This window comes from Choloepus didactylus, chromosome 4, assembly GCF_015220235.1.
Source record: "Choloepus didactylus isolate mChoDid1 chromosome 4, mChoDid1.pri, whole genome shotgun sequence".
Taxonomy (NCBI): Eukaryota; Metazoa; Chordata; class Mammalia; order Pilosa; family Megalonychidae; genus Choloepus; species Choloepus didactylus.
The window spans coordinates 139990564-140014188 of NC_051310.1; the positions used below are offsets into that span (position 1 = coordinate 139990564).

Here is a 23625-nt window from a genome sequence, read left to right on the forward strand (position 1 = left end):
GGTGGAAATATGCATAGCCAGGAAGTGCAACATATGCCAAACAGAATAAATCCAAATAGACCCATTCCAAGACACATACTAATCAGACTGTTCAAATGTCAAAGATAAACATAATTTCGAAAGCAGCAAGAGAAAAGCAATTCACCACATATAAGGGATGCCCAATAACATTATGTGCCAATTTTTCATCAGAAACCATGGAGGCAAGAATTCTTTATCTGACCAAACAGACTGAAGAGTTTAAAATACTCACTGATAAACAGAAGCTGAGAGGGTTTGTTAACAAGAGACCTGCCCCACAAGAAATACTAAAGGGAGTTCTGCAGGCTGAAAAAAAAAGACAGGAAAGAGAGGCTTGAAGGAGAGTGTAGAAATGAAGATTATCGGTAATGGTAACTAAAAGGATAAAAAGAGAGACAAAAATAAGATATGCCATATAAAAGCAAAAGGATAGAAGGGTGAAGTACTGCCTTTACAATAATAACACTGAATATTAACGGATTAAACTCCCCAATCAAAAGACACAGATTGACAGGATGAATTAAAAAAAAAAAAAACACATATGATCCATCTATACACTGTTTAAAAGAGCCTCATTTTAGACCCAAAGATACAAATAAATTGAAAGTAAAAGGCTAGAAGAAGATATTCCATGCAAGCAGTAACCAAAAAAGGAGCTGGAGTAGCTATACTAATATCGGCTAAAATAGACTTTAGACACAAAAACATCAGTAGACAAAGAAGGACATTATATATGAATAAAAGGGCCAATTCACAAAGAAGAAATAACAATCGTAAATGTCTATGAACCTAATCAAGGTGCCCTAAAGTACATGAGGCAAACACTGGCAAAACTGAAGGGAGTAAAGATGACTCTACAATAGTAGTTTGAGACTTCAATACACCACTGTCATCAAAAGAACATCTAAATAGAGGATCAATAATTAAACAGAGAACCTAAATAATAAGATAAATGAACTAGACCTAACAGACATATATAGAACATTACACCCCAGACGGAAGGATATATATTCCTCTCAGGTGCTCATGGATCATTCTCCAGGATAGACCATATGTTGGGTCACAATAAGTTTCAGTAAATTTAAAAAGATTGAAATTATATAAAGTTCTTTCTCTGATCATAATGGAATGACACTGGAAATAAATAACAGGCAGGGAACTGAAAAAATCACAAATATATGGAGGTTAAACAATGCACTCTTAAACAATCAGTGGGTCAAAGAAGATATTGCAAGAGAAATCAGTACACATTGTGAGACAAATGAAAAGAAGAACACAACATATCAAAACTTACAGCATACAGAGAAGGTAGTGCTGAGAGGGAAATTTATAGCCCTAAATAACTACATGAAAAAAAAGACAGAGCTAAAACCAAAGATCTAACTGCACACCTGGAGGAACTAGAGATACTATGAACAACTGTACATTAGATAACTTAGATGAAATGGACAATTTCCTAGAAACACACAAACTACACTGACTCGAGAAGAAACAGAAGACCTCAACAGACCAATCACAAGTAAAGAGATTGAATAGGTCGTCAAAATGTCCCAACAAAAAAAAGACCAGGGTCATATGGCTTCACGGATGAATTCTACCAATCATTCCTAGAATTAGTACCAATCCTGCTCAAACTCTTCCAGAAAATTGAAGAGGGAACACTGCCTAACTATTCTGTGAAGCCATCATCACTCTATTACCAAAGCTAGATAAAGATACAAGAAAAGAAAATTACAGATCAATCTCTCTGAGAATATACATGCAAAAATCCTCAATAAAATATTTGCAAATCGAATCTAACAGCACATTAAAAGAATTATACACCATGATCAAGTGGGTTTTATTCCCGGTATGCAAGGGTGATTCAACACACAAAAAATCAGTTAATGTAATACACCATATTAATATATCAAAGAGGAAAAACCACATGATCATCACAACTAATGTAGAAAAGGCATTTGACAAAATCTAGCATCTTTTCTTGATAAAAACATGTAGAAAGACAGGAATGGAAGGAAACTTACTCAACATGATAACGGGTAAATATGAAAAATCCACAGCTAACATCATATCCAATGGTGAGAAACTGAAAGCTTTCCAAAACTGGGAACAAGACAAGGATGCCCATTGTCAAAACTCTTAGTCAACATCATGCTAGAAGTTCTAGCTAGAAAAATCAGACAAGAAAAAGAAATAAAAGGTATCCAAATTGGAAAGGAAAAGTAAAACTTTCACTATTTGCAGAGGACATGATCCTATATTTAGAGATTCCAGAAAAATCTATGACAAAGCTACTAGAGCTAATAAACGAGTTCAGCAAAGTGGCGGGATACAAGATCAACTTGCAAAAATCACAAGTGTTTCTATACATTAGTAATGAGCAATCCAAGGAGGAAATCAAGAAAAAAACTCATTACAATAGCAACTAAAAGAAATCAAGTATCTAGGAATAAACTTCACCAAGGATGTAAAGGACCTATACTCAGAAAACTACAATATGTTACTAGGAGACCTAAATAAATGGAAGGACATTCTGTATTCATGGATTGGAAGACTAAATATAATTAAGATGTCAATTCTACCTAAATTGACTTACAGATGCAATGCAATCCCAATCAAAATTCCAACAGCCTACTTTGCAAACGTGAAAAGCCAATTATCAAATTTAATTGGAAGGGCAAGGGGCTCTGAATAGCCAAAAACATCTTGAAAAAGAACAAAGTTGGAGGACTCACACTTCCTGACTTTAAAGCATATTACAAAGCTACAGTGCTTAAAAGAGCCTGGTATTGGCACAAAGATAGATATATTGATCAACAGAATTGAATTGAGAGTTCAGAAATAGTCCCTCACATATATGGCCAACTGATTTTTGACAAGGCTGCCAAGTCCACCCAACTGAGACAGAACAGTCTCTTCAACAAATGGTGCTGGGAGAATTGGCTATCCACTTTCAAAAGAATGAAAGAGGGCCCCTATCTTACACCTTCTACAAAAATTAACTCAAAATGGATCAAAACCTAAATATAAGAGCCAGGGGCCATAAAACTCCTGGAAGAAAATGTACAGAAGCATCTTGAAGATCATGTGGAAGGTAATAGTTTTTAGAACCTTATACCCAAAGCACAAGCAATGAAAGAAAAAATAGATAAATTAGGCCTCCTCAAAACTGAATACTTTTATGCTTCAAAGGACTTTGTCAAGAAGGTGAAAAGGCAGCCAACTCAATGGGAGAAAATATTTGGAAACCACATATCTGATAAGAGTTTAATATCCAGAATATACAAAGAAATCCTACAACTCAACAATAAAAAGACCACCTAATTATAAAACAGGCAAAAGGCGTGGAGAGACATTTTTCCAAAAAAGAAATACAAATGGCTAAAACAGCCCATGAAAAGATGCTGATCTCCATTAGCTATTAGGGAAATGCAAATCAAAATCACAGTGATATCATTTGACACCTTTTAGAATGGCCACTATTAAACAAACAGAAAACTATACATGTTGGAGAGGATGTGGAGAAATAGGAACACTTATTCATTCCTGGTGGGAATGTAAAATGGTACAGCTGCTATGGAACAGTTTGGTGGTTCCTCAAGAAGCTAAGTATAAAACTGCCATATGCTCCAGAAATCCCACTACGAGGTGTATAACCAGAAGAACTGAAAGGAGGGACACAAACAGATATTTGCACACCGATATTTAAAGTGGCATTATTCACAACTGCTAAAAGATTGAAGCAACTTTTTTGTCCATCAACTGATGAATGGATAAACAAAATGCAGTATATACATAAGATGGAATATTATTCGGCTGTAAGGAATGAAGTCCTAATGTATGCAACAACATGGACGAACCTAAAGGACATTTTGCTGAGTGAAATAAGCCAGATACACAAGGACAAATATTGTATGATCTCACTAATATGAACTAAATATAATCAGCAAACTCTGGAGTTAATATCTAGAATCTAGGTTACCAGAAGATAGAATGAGGATAGAGAATGAGGAGCTGATGATTAATTTGTGTAGAATTTTTTTAATAAAGTTGACTGTAAATATACAGAAATGTATGGACGTGATGGTAGCACATTATCATGTATGTGAATAACAGTGCTGAATCGCGCGTGTGATTGTGGTTGAAAGGGGAAGTTTAGGGTCAGGTACATCACTGGAAGGAAAGCTAGAGGATATCACAAGAGAGTGCATAACACAATGAATGCTGTTGTAGATGATAAAGCTGGTTAATAGTACAAATACAAGAATATACTTCTATGAATTAGAACAAATGCATGTCATAACTACAAGGCGTTAATAGGGTGGTATATGGGAAAAAATGCACCTAACGCAAATTATGGACTATAGTTAACAGTAATATCTTAATGTTCTTCCATCAACTGTAACAAAGGTATCACATCGATGCTAAGTGTCTATAATAGGGGAGTATAAGGGACATGGGCTTTTTCTTTTTGGAGCAACAAAAATGTTCTAAAATTGATTGTGGCAATGAAAGCACCGCTCTGTGATTATACCGAGAGCCACTGATTGCACACCTTGGATGGATTGAATGGTGTGTGAATAAAAGTGTTTTGAAGAAAAAAAAAGGGGGGGAGGGATTAAAACATTCCCAGATTAACAAAAGTTGAGTGAGTTCTTACCACTACATGCCCTGTTCTAGTTTGCTAATGCTGACGGAATGCAAAACACCAGAAACGGATTGGCTTTTATAAAAGGGGTTTATTTGGTTACAAAGTTACAGTCTGAAGGCCATAAAGTGTCCAAGGTAATGCATCAACAATCGGGTACCTTCACTGGAGGATGGCCAATGGTGTCCGGAAAATCTGTTAGCTGGGAAGGCACGTGGCTGGCGTCTGCTCCCAAGTTCTGGTTTCAAAATGGTTTTCTCCCAGGGTGTTCCTCTCTAGGCTGCAGTTCCTCAAAAACGTTACTCTTGGTTGCTCTTGGGGTGTTTGTCCTCTCTTAGCTTCTCTGGAGCAAGAGTCTGCTTTCAATGTCCACCTTCAAACTGTCTCTCATCTGCAGCTCCTCTCTCAGCTTCTGTGCATTCTTCAAAGTGCCCCTCTTGGCTGTAGCAAGCTTGCTCCTTCTGTCTGAGCTTATATATTGCTCAGTAAACTAATTAAGGCCCATGCAGAATAGGCAGGGCCACATCTCTATGGATATTATCCAATTAGAGTCATCACCCACAGTTGGGTGGGGCGCATCCCCATAGAAACACTCAAAGAATTACAATATAATCAACACTGCTATGTCTGCCCACACAAGATTACATAAAAAATAATGGCGTTTTGGGGACATAATACATTCAAACCAGTACACGCCCCTACAAGCAATGCTAAAGGGAGCTCTTCAGATTGAAATGAAAGGACACTAGACAGTGGTTCAAAGCAGCATAAAGAAATAAAGATCAGCGATAAAGGTAACCATTTGGGTATTGCCAGTATTATTGTACTGTATTGTTTGTCTACAGCTCCACTTCTTACTGGTGCTAAAATTCAAATGCATAAAAAGTAATGATACATATGTTTTTGGACATACAATGTACAAATATTTAAGTGGTAACAAGTACGAACAAAAAGGGTAGGGGGACAGAGGGGTATACAAAAGTATATGTGTATGCAATTGAGGTTAAGTTGGTATCAAACCAGATATGACTGTAATATATTTAGGATGTTAAATTTTAACTCCATGGTAACCACAAGGAAAACAGATGAACAATATAACCAGAAAGAAATAAGCACATACTCGATATGGTATAACATGAAAAAAAGCAAATAAATATAAAAGTAGGCATTAATGGAAGTGAGGGACAAATAGGGTATAAGAGCCTAAATAGCAAAATGTCAGAAGAAAGTCCTGTGTTAACAGTAATGACTTTAAATGTAAATGGATTAAACTCTCCAGTTATCCCTTCCACGTCATGAATCTTCCCATCATAACTGCAATATATCGTGGGTTGGCATAAGAAATTAAATGGGAATTTTGGGGGAGTTTTGCAGAAGCTGCAACAGGGCTGCTGTGGTTAGCCACCATTAAGGTGTTAATGAGATGACCATAAGGCACATCAAGAAAAACAGAGAAGAAATCTATGAAGCCCCTGCTGCAGCTATACCAACTGTAAAGCATTTGCATAAACAAGGAAAGCCTCATCTCTCTCACGTAGAAAGTACAATGTTCTTTGGGGTACACGATTGTTGAAAAAAGGCATTCTGGTAGACTCTGGAATCATACAAGAAAAGGCTAAGCCCTTATACGATTTCCTAAAGGAAAATGAAGATGAAGGGTCTATACCTACCGATTTTCAGGCCATCAAAGGGTTTAGCCTACACAATGTAAAAGGAGCAGGAGAAGCCGTCTGCAGATCAAGAGGCAGCTAGTTTCCTGAAATCATGAAGAAACTGACGGAAGACTTCTCTGGTACGAAGGAAGGCCAAAAAATTTTACATGGATTTTCCAGATTGCAGGGATGCTGCACCTCTATCCCCCGTGATGCGGAAGGGGTAACTGCATATGCTGTCTGCAAGAGACTCACTTTAAATTCAAAGATATACATAGGCTGAGGGTGAAAAGATGGAAAAAAATATACCTTGCAAGTAGAAACCAAAAGAGAGCTGGGGTAGCTATACTAATATCCAGATAAAATAGACTTTAAGTCAAAAACAGTTTCAAAGAAGGTTCCTAGGTTTTAAGCTCTCACAGCAGTCACATCTATTACTGGGTTTTAACAGTTATTTAAGAGATGTTCATTTGGTACAAAATTTATATTCTTGTAGCACACTATCTAATTTAACCTATATGGTCATTTATTTAAACAACATAATTACATGGAATGTAGAATAGGGAATGAGATCTTGTCATTCTGTACAGGTTAACGTAATACCTGATATATCCCAGAGTATTTTGGGAAGAAAATCAAGTATTTGCAAACTCCCCCTGATGTACTGGGGAAAAATGTGGAAATATTAAACTTCCACACCTTGGGAATTCCTGATTTTCTCACACGCATTAGGGATTTCCAATTTAATAAATCAAGCCCTCAATCTTGGGGCTTGCCCTTATGAAACATATTCCTGCAAAGGAGAACCTAAGTCTACTTAAAATTATGCCTAAGAGTCACCTTCAGAGAACCTCTTTTGTTGCTCAGATGTGACTTCTCTCTCTCACCCAACCTGCAAATAAACTCTCTACCTTCCCCCGATGTTGGACATGACTCCCGGGGCCATAAGTCTCCCTGGCAACGTGGGACATGACTCCCAGGGATGGCCCTGACCCTGGAATTGTGGGATTGAGAATGCTTTCTTGACCAAAAGGCGGAAAATAAATGAAAGAAAATAAAGTTTCAGTGGCTAAGAGATTTCAAATAGAGTTGCGAGGTCATTCTGGAGGTTATTCTTATGCATTATATAGATATTCCTTTTTAGTTCCTAGTATATTAGAATAGCTAGAAGGAAATACCTGAATCTGTTGAACTGTAATCCAATAGACTTGATTCTTGGTGATGACTGTATAACTACATAGCTTTTATCAGGTGACCGAGAGATTGTGAAATCCTTGTGACTGACATTTCCTTTACCCAGTGCATGCGCAGATGAGTAATAAAATAAAGACAAAAAAATATATATATATAAATAATATGGCAGGGGATAAGAGGTATGGGATGTTTTGGGTGTTCTTTTTTATTTTTTTCTTTATTTTGAGTAATGAAAATATTCTAAAATTGATTGTGGCGATGAATGCACATCTTTATGATGATACTGTGAGCCACTGATTGTATACTTTGGACGAATTATATGGTGTGAATATCTCTCAATAAAATTGCATTAAAAAAAGTTACAAGGGACAAAGATGCTCATTATATACTGATACAGGGGAAAATTCAACAGGATGATATAACAATTATAAATATATATGCACCTAATAGCAGAGCCCCAAAATATGTGAAGCAAATACTGACAGATTTGAAGGGAGACACTGACAGTTCTACATTAATAGTAGGAGACTTTACAACACTTTCAATAATGGATAAAACATGTAGTCAGAGGATCAATACAGATGTATAGCATTTGAATGATACACTAAACCAACCAGACCTAACAGACATATATGGAACACTGCAACCAACAAAAACAGAATACACATTCTTCTCAAGTGCACAATGATCTTTCTCCAGGATAGACCGTATGTTGGGTCACAAAACAAGTCTCAATAAATTAAAAAATACTGAAATCATGCTACATATATTCTCTGGCCATAAAAGAATGAAGCTAGAAATCAATAAGAGAAGAGAAATGGAAGATTCACAAATATGTGGAAATTAAACTACTCTTAAACAACCAACAGGTTAAAGAGGAAATCAGAAGTGAAATTAGGAAGTATCTTAGGCGAATGAAAATGAAAACAGAACATACCAAAACCTATGGGTGCTGAGAGGGAAATTTATAGCTCTAAATGCTTACATTAAAAAAGAAGGAAGAGTTCAAATCAGAGACATAACCTCAAAGGTATAAGAACTAGAAAAAGAAGAGCAAATTAAACCAAGAGCAAGAAGGAAGGAAATAACAAAGATTAGAGTGCAGAGAAATGAAACAGAAAATTAAAAATCAGTAGAATCAACAAAACCAAAAGTTCGTTCTTTGAGAAAATCAGTAAAATTGACAAATCTTTAGCTAGACTGACAAAGAAAAAAAGGATACAAATAAAAATCAGAAGTGAAAAGTGGGACATTACTACTATGCTGAAATAAAAAGGAGAATGAATTCTATGCCAATAAATTAGATAACTGAGATGAAATGGACAAATTCTTATAAACACACCAACTATTTACATTGACTCAAGAAGAAACAGAAGACCTCAAAGAACCAATTTCTAGTAAAGACATTGAATCAGTCATCAAAAATTGCCCAACAAAGAAAATCTCAGGATCAGATGGCTTCATAGGAGAATGCTACCAAACATTCCAAGACTTAACTCTAATTCTGCTCAAACTTTTCCAAACAAAAAACAAAAAACAAGCAAACAAAAACTGAAAAGGAGGGAACACTCCCTAACTCATTCTATGAGGCCAACATCACTCTCATATCAAAGCCAGATAAAGATAACATAAGAAAAGGAAATTACAGACTTACATCTCTTAATACAGATGCAAAAATCCTCAACAAAATACTAATGAACCAAATCCAACAGCAAATTAAAGGAACCATATACCATGATCAAGTAGGATTTATCCCTGGTATGCAAGCTTGGTTTAATGTAAGAAAATCTAATGTAATACACCACATTAACAGAATGAAGGAAATAAAAGATATGGTCATCTCAATTGATGCAGAAAAGGCATTTGACAAAATACAGCACCCTTTCTTGATAAAAACACTTAGAACACTAGGAATAGAAGGAAATCTCTCCAACATGATAAAGGGCATATATGAAAAGCCCACAGCTAAGATCCTACTCAATGGTGAAAGACAGAACGCTTTCCCTCTAAGATCAGGAATACAACAAGGATGCCCACCGTCATCACTATTAATCAACATCGTACTGGAAATTTGCAAGAAAAAGAAATAAAAGGCATCCAAATTGTAAAGGAAGAAGTAAAACTTTCTCTAATGTCAGATAAGATCCTATACACACAAAAGTAATCTTGAAAAATCCACAAAAAAAGCTCCTAGAGCTAATAAATGAATTCGCAAAGTGACAGGATACAAGATCAACACCCAAGAAATCAGTAGAGTTTCTATACACAGACAATGAACAACTGGAAGAAGAAATCAAGAACAAAATTACATTCACAATAGCAACTAAAAGAATCAAATATCTAGGAATAAATCTAACCAAGGATGTAAAGGATTTGTACAGAGAAAACTACAAAACATTGCTAAAAGAAATTAAAGACAACCAAATAAATGGAAGGACAGTCCATGTTCATGGATTGGAAGACTAAATATTATTCAGATGTCAATACCACCCAAAGCAATTCATAAATTCAATGCAAGCCCATCAAAATTCCAAAACCTATTTTTGCAGAAATGGAAAAACCAATCATCAAATTCATATGGAAGAATAAGAAGCCCTAAAGAGCTAAAGCCGTCTTGAAAAAGAAGTTGGAGGACTCACACTTCCCAAGCTTAAAACTTATTACAAAGCTACAGCAACTAAAACAACATGGTACTGGCACAAGGACAGACATATGGACCCAATGGAATAGAACTGAGAGCTCAGAAATCAACACTCACATTTATGGTCAATTGATTTTTTTTAATTCATTTTTATTCACATACCATGCAGATATATTCACATACCATGCAGTCCTACAAAGCATACATTCAGTTGTTCACAGTACCATTATATAGTTGTACATTCATCACCAAAATTAATTTTCGAGCATTTTCATTACCACACACACAAAAATAACAAGAATAAAAATTAAAGTGAAAAAGAATAACTAAAGTAAAAAAGAACACTGGGTGCTTTTTTTTTGCCCCCATTTTTCTACGCATTCATCCACACACTGAACAAAGGGGAGTGTGGTCCATATGGCTTTCTCAATCACACTGTCACCCCTCATAAGCTACATTTTTATACAACCGTCTTCAAGATTCATGGGTTCTGGGTTGTAGTTTGATAGTTTCAGGTATTTACTGCTAGCTACTCCAATTCATTAGAACTTAAAAAGGGTTGTCTATATTGTCCGAAAGAGTGCCCACCTGAGTGACCTTGACTGATTTTTGATAAGGTGGCAAAGATCACTCTATTGGGAAAAATAGTCTTGATTTCAATAATCATACGGTGCTGGGAAAACTGGATTTCCATATACCAAAAAAAAAGGAGGACCCCCACCTTGTACCATATAAAAAAATTAACTCAAAACTGATCAAAGAGCTTAACATAAAACTAGAACTATCAAACTCCTAGAAGGAAACACAGGGAAGCATCTTCAGGACCTTATGTGAGGCAATGCCTTCTTCGACTTTACACCCAAAGCAGAAGCACAAAAGAAAAAAACAGATAAATGGGACCTCATCAAAATTTAAAGCTTTTGTTCCTCAAAGAACTTTATCAGGGAAGTAAAACAATCTACCAGATGGGAGATAATATTTGGAAACCACATATCCATTAAAGGAATAATATCCAGAATATATAAAGAAATTCTTCAACTTAACGACAAAAAGACAAACAACCCAATTAAAAAATGAACAAAAACTTGAACAGACATCTGTCCAAAGAAGATATAAAAATGGCCAGAAAGCACAAGAAAAGCTGCTCAACATCATTAGCCATTAAGGAACTGCAAATCAAAACCACAATGACATACCATTTCACACCCATTAGAATGGTTGCTATTAAGAAAATGGAAAGTAACAAGTATTGGAGAGGATGTGGAGAAACAGGAACACTTATTCACTGCTGATGGCAATGTAAAATGGTACAGACACTGTGGAAGCCAGTTTGGCCATTCCTCAGAAAACTAAGTATAGAATTATCATATGACTTGGTAATCCCTCTACTAAGTATCTACCCAGAAGAACTGAAAGCAGGGATGTGAACAGAATTGGCATACCAATGTTCATAGCAGCATTATTCACAACTGCCAAAAGATGGAAGCAACCCAAGTGTCTATTAACTGATGGATAAATAAAATGTGGTATACATGTACAATGGAATATTATTCACTGTAAAAAGGAATGAAGTCTTCATACATGTGACAACATGGATGAACCTTGAAGACATCATGTTGAGTGAAATAAGCCAGACACAAAAGGGCAAATACTGTTATGATCTGACTGATTTGAAACAATTAGAATAAACAAACTCACAGAGTCAGAATCTAGAATATAGGTTACCAGAGGACAGGCTGGGGATAGGGAATGGGAAATTAAGGCTTAAAATGTACAGGGCTCCTATTTGGAATGATGGAAATGTTTTGGTAATGAATAGTGGTGATGGCAGCACAACATTGTGAATGCAGTTAACAGTAATGAAATATATATATGAGTATGATTAAAAGGGAAAATGTAAGATTGTATATATGGTAAATTTTTTTTAAAAATCCATGGAACTACACTACATAGTGAGCCCTAGTTAAACCATGAACTTTAATTAACAGTATTATTATAAACATATGGTTTCATTGATTTTAACAGATGTTCCACACCAATGCAGGATGTTGGTGGGTTTGTGTATGGGAATTCTGTTTTATGTATGATTGTTCTGTAAATCCACAACTTCTCTAATAATAAAAAATTACAATTCAAAAAAAAAAAAAAGAAAGTGAAAATGTAATCTGCAAAATGGGAGAAAATATTTATAAATCATATTTATGGTAAGGAACTTTGTATCTAAAATATATAAACAACTCTTACAACTCAATAATAAAAAGACAAATAATCCAATTAAAAAATGGTAAAGAATGTGAATAGATAGTTCTCCAAAGAAGATATACAAATATCCAGAAAGTACATGAAAAGGTGTTCAACATCACTAGACAACAGGGAAACACAAAATCAAAACCACAATGATAGATACATAGAGACAGATAAGAAAGGTTGATGGATGGATAAATAACTGAATAGAACCAACAGAAAGATACAGCATCTCTGGCAAAATGTTAAAAGTTGGTGAATTTAGGTATCTGAATTGGCGGTATGTTGGCATTCTCTGTATGGGTTTTTTACTAGTTTTGCAAGTTTCCTGTAAGTTTGAAATTATTCAAAATAGAAGTTTAATTAAAAAAAAACCCCACAATATATACGACTTCATACCCATTAGAATTACCATAATAAAAAAGACAAAAAACAACAAATATTGGCAAGGACGTGGAGAAAGTAGAATCCTCATACATTGCTGGTGGGAATGCAAAATGGTGAAGCTGTTTTGGAAAACAGTGTGGCAGTTCCTCTAAAGGTCAAACACAGAGTTACCACATGACCCAGCAAGCAATTCCACTCCTAGCTATATACCCAAGACAAATGAAAACTCATGTCCCTACAGAAACTTATACACGAATGTTCATAGCAGCATTATTCATAATAGTAAAAAACTGGAAATAACCCAGATGCCCATCAACAGGTGACTGAATAAATAAAATGATAAAATATGGTATGGTATAGCCACACAATGGGATATTACTAGGACAAGAAAAGGAATTAGGTACCGACACATGGTACAACATGGATGAATCTCAAAGACGTAACAATAAGTGAAAGAAGCTAGTCACAGAAGATCACATATTGAATGATTCCATTTATCTTAAATGCCCAGAATACGCAAATCGATAGAGACAAAACAGTAGATTAGTAGTTGCTGAGGGCTAGAGGCTGCGGTCTTGGGGGTGGTGGTGGTGCTGATGGCCAAGGGGTACAGAATTTACTCTATTTTTTTTTTTTCCAAAGTTTCTTTTTGGGGTGATGATTCTTCAATCAGTCCTAAAACTGATTCTGGTGACAGTTGCACAACTCTGTGACTATACTAAAAACTATTTAGGTAAATTATGAAGTATATGAATTTTACCTCAATAAAACTGTTATAAACAAAACAAAACAAAACAAAAAACCATGGGGTCCTGAAATTGAAATGGAAGTATCACTATGAGGCTCATGATGTATTTCAACTCTTCAAAAAACAAATTCTTAAGCTTTATACACCAAGGCTTAGAAATAATGGCCAACCAAATACCATGAGCACTCCTTCTATGCAGACTGTGGTCTCTAAATATAATTTCTCATGGGAAAAAACAAAACAAAACAACAACCCAGAAGTCTTTAGAGAAATGGCTGATTCTACACCCAGAAAACAGGGAAGCTATTAAACACTACCAGGGTCTCGTGCCAAAAGGATTCACACAACAACTGGCTTAAGACGGGACAAAGATCATCAATTAACAATAATTGCAATGGACTAAAACACATAAAGTATGTTAAAATCCAGGAGTTTATTAGTATATTGAAGATAAACAAACCTCATCAGAAGAAACAATATAATTTTTTGAAAGAAACAAAAATCAAGCATTATCCTGTCTTTCCTATACAAACTAATCCTTAGAGTAACTACATAGCTGATGAGAAGTTTCTTTATAGAAACAGACCTACTAATAAATGAAGAAAGAACTGCAGTAGAGTTAATAGTACAATTATAAAAACGTGCTATCATCAATTGTAACAAATGTTCCATACCAAAGAAGGTGTTAATAATAGGGTGGTATATGGGAATCCTGTATTTTATACATGATTATTCCTATAAACTTGTCACAACTTCTCTAATAAAGAGAAAAAAATTAAATTGAAAAAAGAATGATAGATTAGAATATCAACATTTTGCAACCCCTAATCAATTAATCTAGGTAATGAGCATCAATGGCTGTTGAGACAGAATGCATTACTATTCACAGTTCCTTACCACTCTCTGTACCTAAGACTTTTGCCATGTAATTGTAGTTCTTCTCAGCCTCATAGATGGGGGCCTTGGTCACATGTCTTGCTTTGGCCTAAACAATGTGCACAGAAGTGACACTGTGCCAATTCCAAGACCAGGCCTTAAGAAATATTGTGTGTTTCTGCTGGTCTCTTTTATAGTTTTGCCATCACTATGAGAAAATTATGCCCTGGGCACGCTGGTCCAAGGAATAAAAGAAATGGGTAGAATAGACCTGGTCCCAGTCTAGTCCTAATGATTTTTTTATGTCTGTTTGGGGGTAGTATGTTACTTCATGTTATTGTGGTAAAAGCTGACTGTTAGAGCTGGTAACCTCACAAAATAAGAGGCATCAGACTTTTGTGCCCCTGATGGGAGTACACACCAACTAGGTAAGAGTTAGCCTTGACAAAAACACAAAACAAAAACAGAAAAACAAAATTAAACCTGAATCTGACCAAGACTCTAGATCTAACTACCAGTTTACAGAAAATACAAGGGATCAGAGGTGTACATTAAATAACACCAATGTGATGCAGTCAGCATCTATGGGAAACTACAAGAAAAAATGACCTGTTTTTTTCAACAAATAAACTGCAAGGGGAGAAAAGGGAAAACCCCTCCATTAAGTGTCTTAAGGACATCTTAACAAATCACAATGTGTGGACCTTGTTTTTAAGGTCTTGCTTCAAACAATAAACTTTTTTTTCCCTTAAAGTATAAAACTAGGGAAATTTGAACACTGGTTAGATATTTGATATTAAGGAATTCAGTGTTAATATTTTAGGTGTGATAAAAGTATTGCAATTATGTTTAAAACAAAGGATCCCTTATCTTTCAGAGGCATGTATTGACATATTTACAGCTGAAATATTCTGATGCTAGGATTTACTTCAAAATAATCTGGGGTAAAAGGGGAATATAGTTTTGCTGAGATTGGCCATTAGCTGATTGTTGAAAGATGTTGGTTTCATTATACTATTTATTATATTTTTGTGTTTGGAATTTTCCACAGTAAAGAGCCAAAAAAGGGAAAAGTAAAAATGGGCACCTGGAAATCAAGTCATATGATCAAAGTAACAAAGCAGTTACTACATTTTCCCCACTTACCTGTTCTGTTTTTCCGCTTTTCTCGCTCTGCTTTCAGCTCCTCCATGGCTTGAGATTTCTTATCTAGTTTTTCATCCCGTTTGGAACGCCGTTCCTTGTTGTGGGATGTTACCTGGGAAGGGAAGAACGTGTAGGATAAGACTTTTACCAACAGGTGACAGTAAGATTCTACACTCAGCAATTCATCACATTCATTCCTCCAATGTGAATGTGCAATGGCTGCAGAAGCTTAAAATCTGAACAAGGTGAGAGAGCATCCTCTTGTGGACAAAGAAGATACAGGAGTAAAATCAGCCCCTGTCTTATCTCCCCTATAAACAATAAATTTAAGAATTGTTGAAATAAATTCTTTCTGGAAGGACACACTATATCACAGCTATTATTTGTTGATAAAGTCAACAAAGCTTTTCATGATGAATGTAGAGATGACTAATTTTCTCAGCTATATTTATTACTAAGTCCAGGATGACATATGCTTGGGTACACATCATAACTAATCTGGCTACCTAAGGACAGGATGTTTACCTATTTTCCCTTAAGGAATGCTCACAGACTAGAGGGCTGCTTTTTAAATGCAGACTTGGGTGAAGAAAGTCTAAGAAATTAAACAGCTAAATGTGGAACGGTAAAATATGTCCAGAGATTAATGAAATCTACAGAGTGTAAACAGAATGCGATAGTTTTGCAATAACTGACATGCAATGATTAAAACAAATCCATCTTTTATATAAACACATACATACATATGCATACTGAAAACAGGTCTTACTCTTTGGATGAGACCACTGAATTTCCTACCTGAGATTCCTGAATCTGGGTCAGCTTTTTCTTTTCCTGTTCTTCTTCTTGCTTTTTCTTTTTTTCTTTCTTTTCTTTCTTTTTGGCTGTTTTTAGTTTTTTCTTGATTTCAAATCTGGTAAAAAGATATTTGTTTGGTTTTTAAGTAGCAATGAAATATTTATAAAGACTGATTTCTCCCACTGCCCTCCCCGCTATGTGGGATCTGACACCAAGGGGTGTAAATCCCCTTGGCAACGTGGAATATGATTCCCGGGGAGGAATCTAGACCCGGCATTGTGGGATGGACCAAAAGGGGGATGTGAAATGAAATGAAACAAGTTTCAGTGGCTGAGAGATCCCAAAAGGAGCCGAGAGGTCACTCTGGTAGGCACTCTAATGCACAACATAGATAACCCTTTTTAGGTTCTAATGACTTGGAATAGCTAGCAGTAAAGACCTGAAACTGTCAAACTACAACCTAGAACCCTTGAATCTTGGGGATGATTGTATAAAAATGTAGTTTATGAGGGGTGACAATGTGATTCAGAAAGCCATGTGGATCACACTCCCCTTTGTCCAGTGTATGGATGGATGAGTAGAAAAACGGGGGCAAAAAAAGAGAAAAATCCCATGCACCCAGTGTTCTTCTTTTTTTTTTTTGAAACAATAATTTATATATATTTTGGAACAAAATTATATACATGTATTATTTTGAAATAATCAGAAACATACAGAAAATTTGTAAGTACTATACAGAGAGCTTTCTTCCCCCTTGAAACCACTGGGAGTCAGTTGATGATCTACTGCCCCATACCCTGAATCCTTTAATGTACAAAGAAGGACATTCTTGTACATTGGCACAGAGCCACCATCAAAATCAGGAGCGGAATGTCTTCCTACCATCTAATGCTCTGATCCCATTCAAGTCTCACCAGCTGTCTAATGTCCTTTTTTTTTTTTTTTATCATCATTTTACTGAGATACATTCACATACCACGCAGTCATACAAAACAAATTGTACTTTTGACTGTTTACAGTACCATTACATAGTTGTACATTCATCACCTAAATCAATCCCTGACACCTTCATTAGCACACACACAAAAATAACAAGAATAATAATTAGAGTGAAAAAGAGCAATTGAAGTAAAAAAGAACACTGGGTACCTTTGTCTGTTTGTTTCCTTCCCCTATTTTTCTACTCATCCACCCATAAACTAGACAAAGTGGAGTGTGGTCCTTATGGCTTTCCCAATCCCACTGTCACCCCTCATAAGCTAAATTTTTATACAATTGTCTTCGAGATTCATGGGTTCTGGGTTGTAGTTTGATAGTTTCAGGTATCCACTACCAGCTACCCCAATTCTTTAGAACCTAAAAAGGGTTGTCTAAAGTGTGTGTAAGAGTGCCTACCAGAGTGACCTCTCGGCTCGTTTTGGAATCTCTCTGCCACTGAAGCTTATTTCATTTCCTTTCACATCCCCCTTTTGGTCAAGAAGATATTCTCCGTCCCACGATGCCAGGTCTAGATGCCTCCCCGGGAGTCATATTCCACGTTGCCAGGGAGATTCACTCCCCTGGGTGTCTGATCCCACATGGGGGGAGGGCAGTGATTTCACCTGCCAAGTTGGCTTAGCTAGAGAGTGAGGGCCACATCTGAGCAACAAAGAGGCATTCAGGAGGAGACTCTTAGGCACAAATATAGGGAGGCCTAGCCTCTCCTTTGCAGCAACCGTCTTCCCAAGGGTAAAACTTATGGTAGAGGGCTCAACCCATCAAACCACCAGTCCCCTATGTCTGTGGTCATGTTAGCAACCATGGAGGTGGGGTAGGCAAATACCCCTGCATTCTCCACAGGCTCCTCAAGGGGGCACTACATCTTTTTTTTTTTCCTTGTTTTTCTTTTTTTTTTTTTTTTAACTTTCCCTTCTTTTTTAAATCAACTGTCTGAAAAAAAAAAGTTAAAAAGAAAACAAACATACAATAAAAGAACATTTCAAAGAGACCATAACAAGGGAGTAAGAAAAAGACAACTAACCTAAGATAACTGCTTAACTTCCAACATGTTCCTACTTTACCCCAAGAAAGTTACATAATACAGCAACATTTCTGTGAACTTGTTCCTACTATATCCATCAGAAATTAACAGACCATAGTCATTTCTGGGCATCCCCAGAACGTTAAATAGCTTATCTGTTCTTCTTGGATTATTGTTCCCCCTTCCTTAATTGCTCTCTACTGCTAGTTCCCCTACATTCTACATTATAAACCATTTGTTTTACATTTTTCAAAGTTCACATTAGTGGTAGCATATAATATTTCTCTTTTTGTGCCTGGCTTATTTCGCTCAGCATTATGTCTTCAAGGTTCATCCATGTTGTCATATGTTTCACCAGATCGTTCCTTCTTACTGCCGCGTAGTATTCCATCATGTGTATATACCACATTTTATTTATCCACTCATCTGTTGAAGGACATTTGGGTTGTTTCCATCTCTTGGCAATTGTGAATAATGCTGCTATGAACATTGGCGTGCAGATATCTGTTCGTGTCACTGTTTTCCGATCTTCTGGGTATATACCGAGAAGTGCAATCGCTGGATCGAATGGTAGCTCTATATCTAGTTTTCTAAGGAACTGCCAGACTGACTTCCAGAGTGGCTGAACCATTATACAGTCCCACCAACAATGAATAAGAGTTCCAATTTCTCCACATCCCCTCCAGCATTTGTAGTTTCCTGTTTGTTTAATGGCAGCCATTCTAACCGGTGTTAGATGGTATCTCATTGTGGTCTTAATTTGCATCTCTCTAATAGCTAGTGAAGCTGAACATTTTTTCATGTGTTTCTTGGCCATTTGTATTTCCTCTTCAGAGAACTGTCTTTTCATATCTTTTGCCCATTTTATAATTGGGCTGTCTGTACTACTGTCATTGAGTTGTAGGATTTCTTTGTATATGCAAGATATCAGTCTTTTGTCAGATACATGGTTTCCAAAAATTTTTTCCCATTGAGTTGGCTGCCTCTTTACCTTTTTGAGAAATTCCTTTGAGGTGCAGAAACTTCTAAGCTTGAGGGGTTCCCATTTATCTATTTTCTGTTTTGTTGCTTGTGCTTTGGGTGTAAAGTCTAAGAAGTGGCTGCCTAATACAAGGTCTTGAAGATGTTTTCCTACATTATCTTCTAGGAGTTTTATGGTACTTTCTTTTATATTGAGATCTTTGGTCCATTTTGAGTTAATTTTTGTGTAGGGGGTAAGGTAGGGGTCCTCTTTCATTCTTTTGGATATGGATATCCAACTCTCCCAGCCCCATTTGTTGAAAAGACCATTATGGCTCAGTTCAGTGACTTTGGGGGCCTTATCAAAGATCAGTCGGCCATAGATCTGAGGGTCTATCTCTGAATTCTCAATTCGATTCCACTGATCTATATGTCTGTCTTTGTGCCAGTACCATGCTGTTTTGGCAACTGTGGCTTTATAATAAGCTTCAAAGTCAGGGAGTGTAAGTCCTCCCACTTCGTTTTTCTTTTTTAGAGTGTCTTTAGCAATTCGAGGCATCTTCCCTTTCCAAATAAATTTGATAACTAGCTTTTCTAAGTCTGCAAAGTAGGTTGTTGGAATTTTGATTGGGATTGCATTGAATCTGTAGATGAGTTTGGGTAGAATTGACATCTTAATGACATTTAGCCTTCCTATCCATGAACATGGAATATTTTTCCATCTTTTAAGGTCCCCTTCTATTTCTTTTAGTAGAGTTATGTAGTTTTCTTTCTATAGGTCTTTTACATCTTTGGTTAAGTTTATTCCTAGGTACTTGATTTTTTTAGTTGCTATTGAAAATGGTATCTTTTTCTTGAGTGTCTCTTCAGTTTGTTCATTTCTAGCATATAGAAACATTACTGACTTATGTGCATTAATCTTGTATCCCGCTACTTTGCTAAATTTGTTTATTAGCTCTAGTAGCTGTATCGTCGATTTCTCAGGGTTTTCTAGATATAAGATCATATCATCTGCAAACAATGACAGTTTTACTTCTTCTTTTCCAATTTGGATGCCTTTTATTTCTTTGTCTTGCCAGATTGCCCTGGCTAGCACTTCCAGCACAATGTTGAATAACAGTGGTGACAGCGGGCATCCTTGTCTTGTTCCTGATCTTAGAGGGAAGGCTTTCAGTCTCTCACCATTGAGTACTATGCTGGCTGTGGGTTTTTCATATATGCTGTTTATCATGTTGAGGAAGTTTCCTTCAATTCCTACCTTTTGAAGTGTTTTTATCAAAAAGGGATGTTGGATTTTGTCAAATGCTTTTTCAGCATCTATTGAGATGATCAATTGATTTTTCCCTTTCGAGTTTTTAATGTGTTGTAACACACTGATTGTTTTTCTTATGTTGAACCATCCTTGCATGCCTGGAATGAACCCCACTTGGTCATGGTGTATGATTTTTTTAATGTGTCTTTGGATTCGATTTGCAAGTATTTTGTTGAGGATTTTTGCATCTATATTCATTAGGGAGATTGGCCGGTAGTTTTCCTTTTTTGTAGCATCTTTGCCTGGTTTTGGTATTAGATTGATGTTAGCTTCATAGAATGAGTTAGGTAGTGTTCCATTTTCTTCAATGTTTTGAAAGAGTTTGAGTAAGATTGGTGTCAGTTCTTTCTGGAAAGTTTGGTAGAATTCCCCTGTGAAGCCATCTGGCCCTGGGCATTTATTTGTGGGAAGATTTTTGATGACTGATTGGATCTCTTTGCTTGCGATGGGTTGGTTGAGGTCTTCTATTTCTTCTTTGGTCAGTCTAGGTTGTTCATATGTTTCCAGGAAACTGTCCATTTCTTCTACATTATCCAGTTTGTTGCCATACAGTTGTTCATAATATCCTCTTATATTTTTTTTAATTTCTTCAGGATCTGCAGTTATGTCACCTTTTTCATTCATTATTTTGTTTATATGGGTCTTCTCTCTTTTTGATTTTGTCAGTCTAGCTAGGGGCTTGTCAATCTTGTTGATCTTCTCAAAGAACCAACTTTTGGTGATATTTATCCTCTCTATTGTTTTTTTGTTCTCTATGTCATTTATTTCTGCTTTAATCCTTGTTATTTCTTTTCTTCTACTTGGTTTAGGATTGGTTTGCTGTTCATTTTCTAGCTTCTTCAGTTGATCCATTAGTTCTTTGATTTTGGCTCTTTCTTCCTTTTTAATATATGCATTTAGTGCTATAAATTTCCCCCTTAGCACTGCTTTTGCTGCATCCCATAGGTTTTGGTATGTTGTGTTCTCATTTTCATTCGTCTCTATATATTTAGCAATTTCTCTTGCTATTTCTTCTTTAACCCACTGATTGTTTAGGAGTGTGTTGTTTAACCTCCAGGTATTTGTGAATTTTCTAAGTCTCTGATGGTTATTGACTTCTAATTGTATTCCATTGTGGTCAGAGAATGTGCTTTGAATAATTTCAATCTTTTTAAATTTATTGAGGCTTGTTTTATGTCCCAGCATATGATCTATTCTGGAGAAAGTTCCGTGAGCACTAGAAAAGTATGTGTATCCTGGTGATTTGGGATGTAATGTCCTGTATATGTCTGTTAAATCTAATTCATTTATCAGATTGTTTAGGTTTTCAATTTCCTTATTGGTCTTCTGTCTGGTTGATCTATCTATAGGAGAGAGTGATGTGTTGAAGTCTCCCACAATTATTGTGGAAACATCAATTGCTTCCTTTAGTTTTGCCAGTGTTTCTCTCATGTATTCTGTGGCACCTTGGTTGGGTGCATAGACATTTACGATTGTTATTTCTTCTTGCTGAATTGCCCCTTTTATTAGTATGTAGTGGCCTTCTTTGTCTCTCAAAACATCCCTGCATTTGAAGTCTATTTTATCTGAGATTAATATTGCTACACCTGCTTTCTTTTGGCTGTAGCTTGCATGAAATATTTTTTTCCATCCTTTCACTTTCAGTTTCTTTGTGTCCCTGTGTCTAAGATGAGTCTCTTGTATGCAACATATTGATGGTTCATTTTTTTTGATCCATTCTGTGAATCTATATCTTTTAATTGGGGAGTTTAATCCATTTACATTCAACGTTATAACCGTGAAGGCATTTCTTGGATCGGCCATCTTATCCTTTGGTTTATGTTTGCCATATTTTTCCCTCTCTCTATTAATATCCTTTATTGTACCCATACCGAATCTCTTTAGTACTGAACCTTTCTCCAAGTCTCTCTGTCCTGTCTTTGTTTCTCTGTCTGTAGGGCTCCCTTTAGTATCTCCAGTAGGGCAGGTCTCTTGTTAGCAAATTCTCTCAGCATTTGTTTGTCTGTGAAAAATTTAAGCTCTCCCTCAAATTTGAAGGAGAGCTTTGCTGGATAAAGTATTCTTGGCTGGAAATTTTTCTCACTCAGAATTTTAAATATATCGTGCCACTGCCTTCTCACCTCCATGGTGGCTGCTGAGTAGTCACTACTTAGTCTTATGCTGTTTCCTTTGTATGTGGTGAATTGCTTTTCTCTTGCTGCTTTCAGAACTTGCTCCTTCTCTTCTGTGTTTGACAGTGTGATCAGCATATGTCTCGGAGTGGGTTTATTTGGATTTATTCTATTTGGAGTTCGCTGAGCATTTATGATTTGTGTATTTATGTTGTTTAGAAGATTTGGGAAGTTTTCCCCAACAATTTCTTTGAATACTCTTCCTAGACCTTTACCCTTTTCTTCCCCTTCTGGGACACCAATAAGTCTTATATTTGGACGTTTCATATTATCTATCATATCCCTGAGGTCCATTTCGATTTTTTCAATTTTTTTCCCCATTCTTTCTTTTATGCTTTCATTTTCCATTCTGTCATCTTCCAGGTCACTGATTCGTTGTTCAACTTCCTCTAGTCTTGTACTATGAGTGTCCAGAATCTTTTTAATTTGGTCAACAGTTTCTTTAATTTCCATAAGATCATCCATTTTTTTATTTAGTCTTGTAATGTCTTCTTTATGCTCTTCTAGAGTCTTCTTGATTTCCTTTATATCCTGTACTATGGTCTCATTGTTCATCTTTAGTTCTTTGAGTAGCTGCTCTAGGTGCTGTGTCTCTTCTGGTCTTTTGATTTGGGTGCTTGGGCTTGGGTTATCCACATCGTCTGTTTTTTTCATATGCTTTATAATTTTCTGTTGTTTTTGGCCTCATGGCATTTGCTGAACTTGATAGGGTTCTTTTAGGGTTTGTAGACCAATTGAAGTCCTTATCTCTAATTTATCAGATCTACAGCTTCGTGGAGTACACTTTCTCTAACTAACCAGCAGGTG

At 36.2% G+C, this 23625-nt stretch overlaps 1 protein-coding gene across 1 annotated transcript in view; it reads right to left on the reverse strand.

Moving 5' to 3' along the window:
• Positions 1–23625, reverse strand: part of RTF1 (RTF1 homolog, Paf1/RNA polymerase II complex component) — an 85827-nt gene that overhangs the window by 18006 nt on the left and 44196 nt on the right. The window contains exons 5-6 of the mRNA XM_037834265.1: positions 16356–16470; positions 15558–15669 (exon numbers count right to left, since the gene is read on the reverse strand). Coding sequence (XP_037690193.1) covers positions 15558–15669; positions 16356–16470 — 227 coding nt within the window. The remainder of the gene's footprint in view (positions 1–15557; positions 15670–16355; positions 16471–23625) is intronic.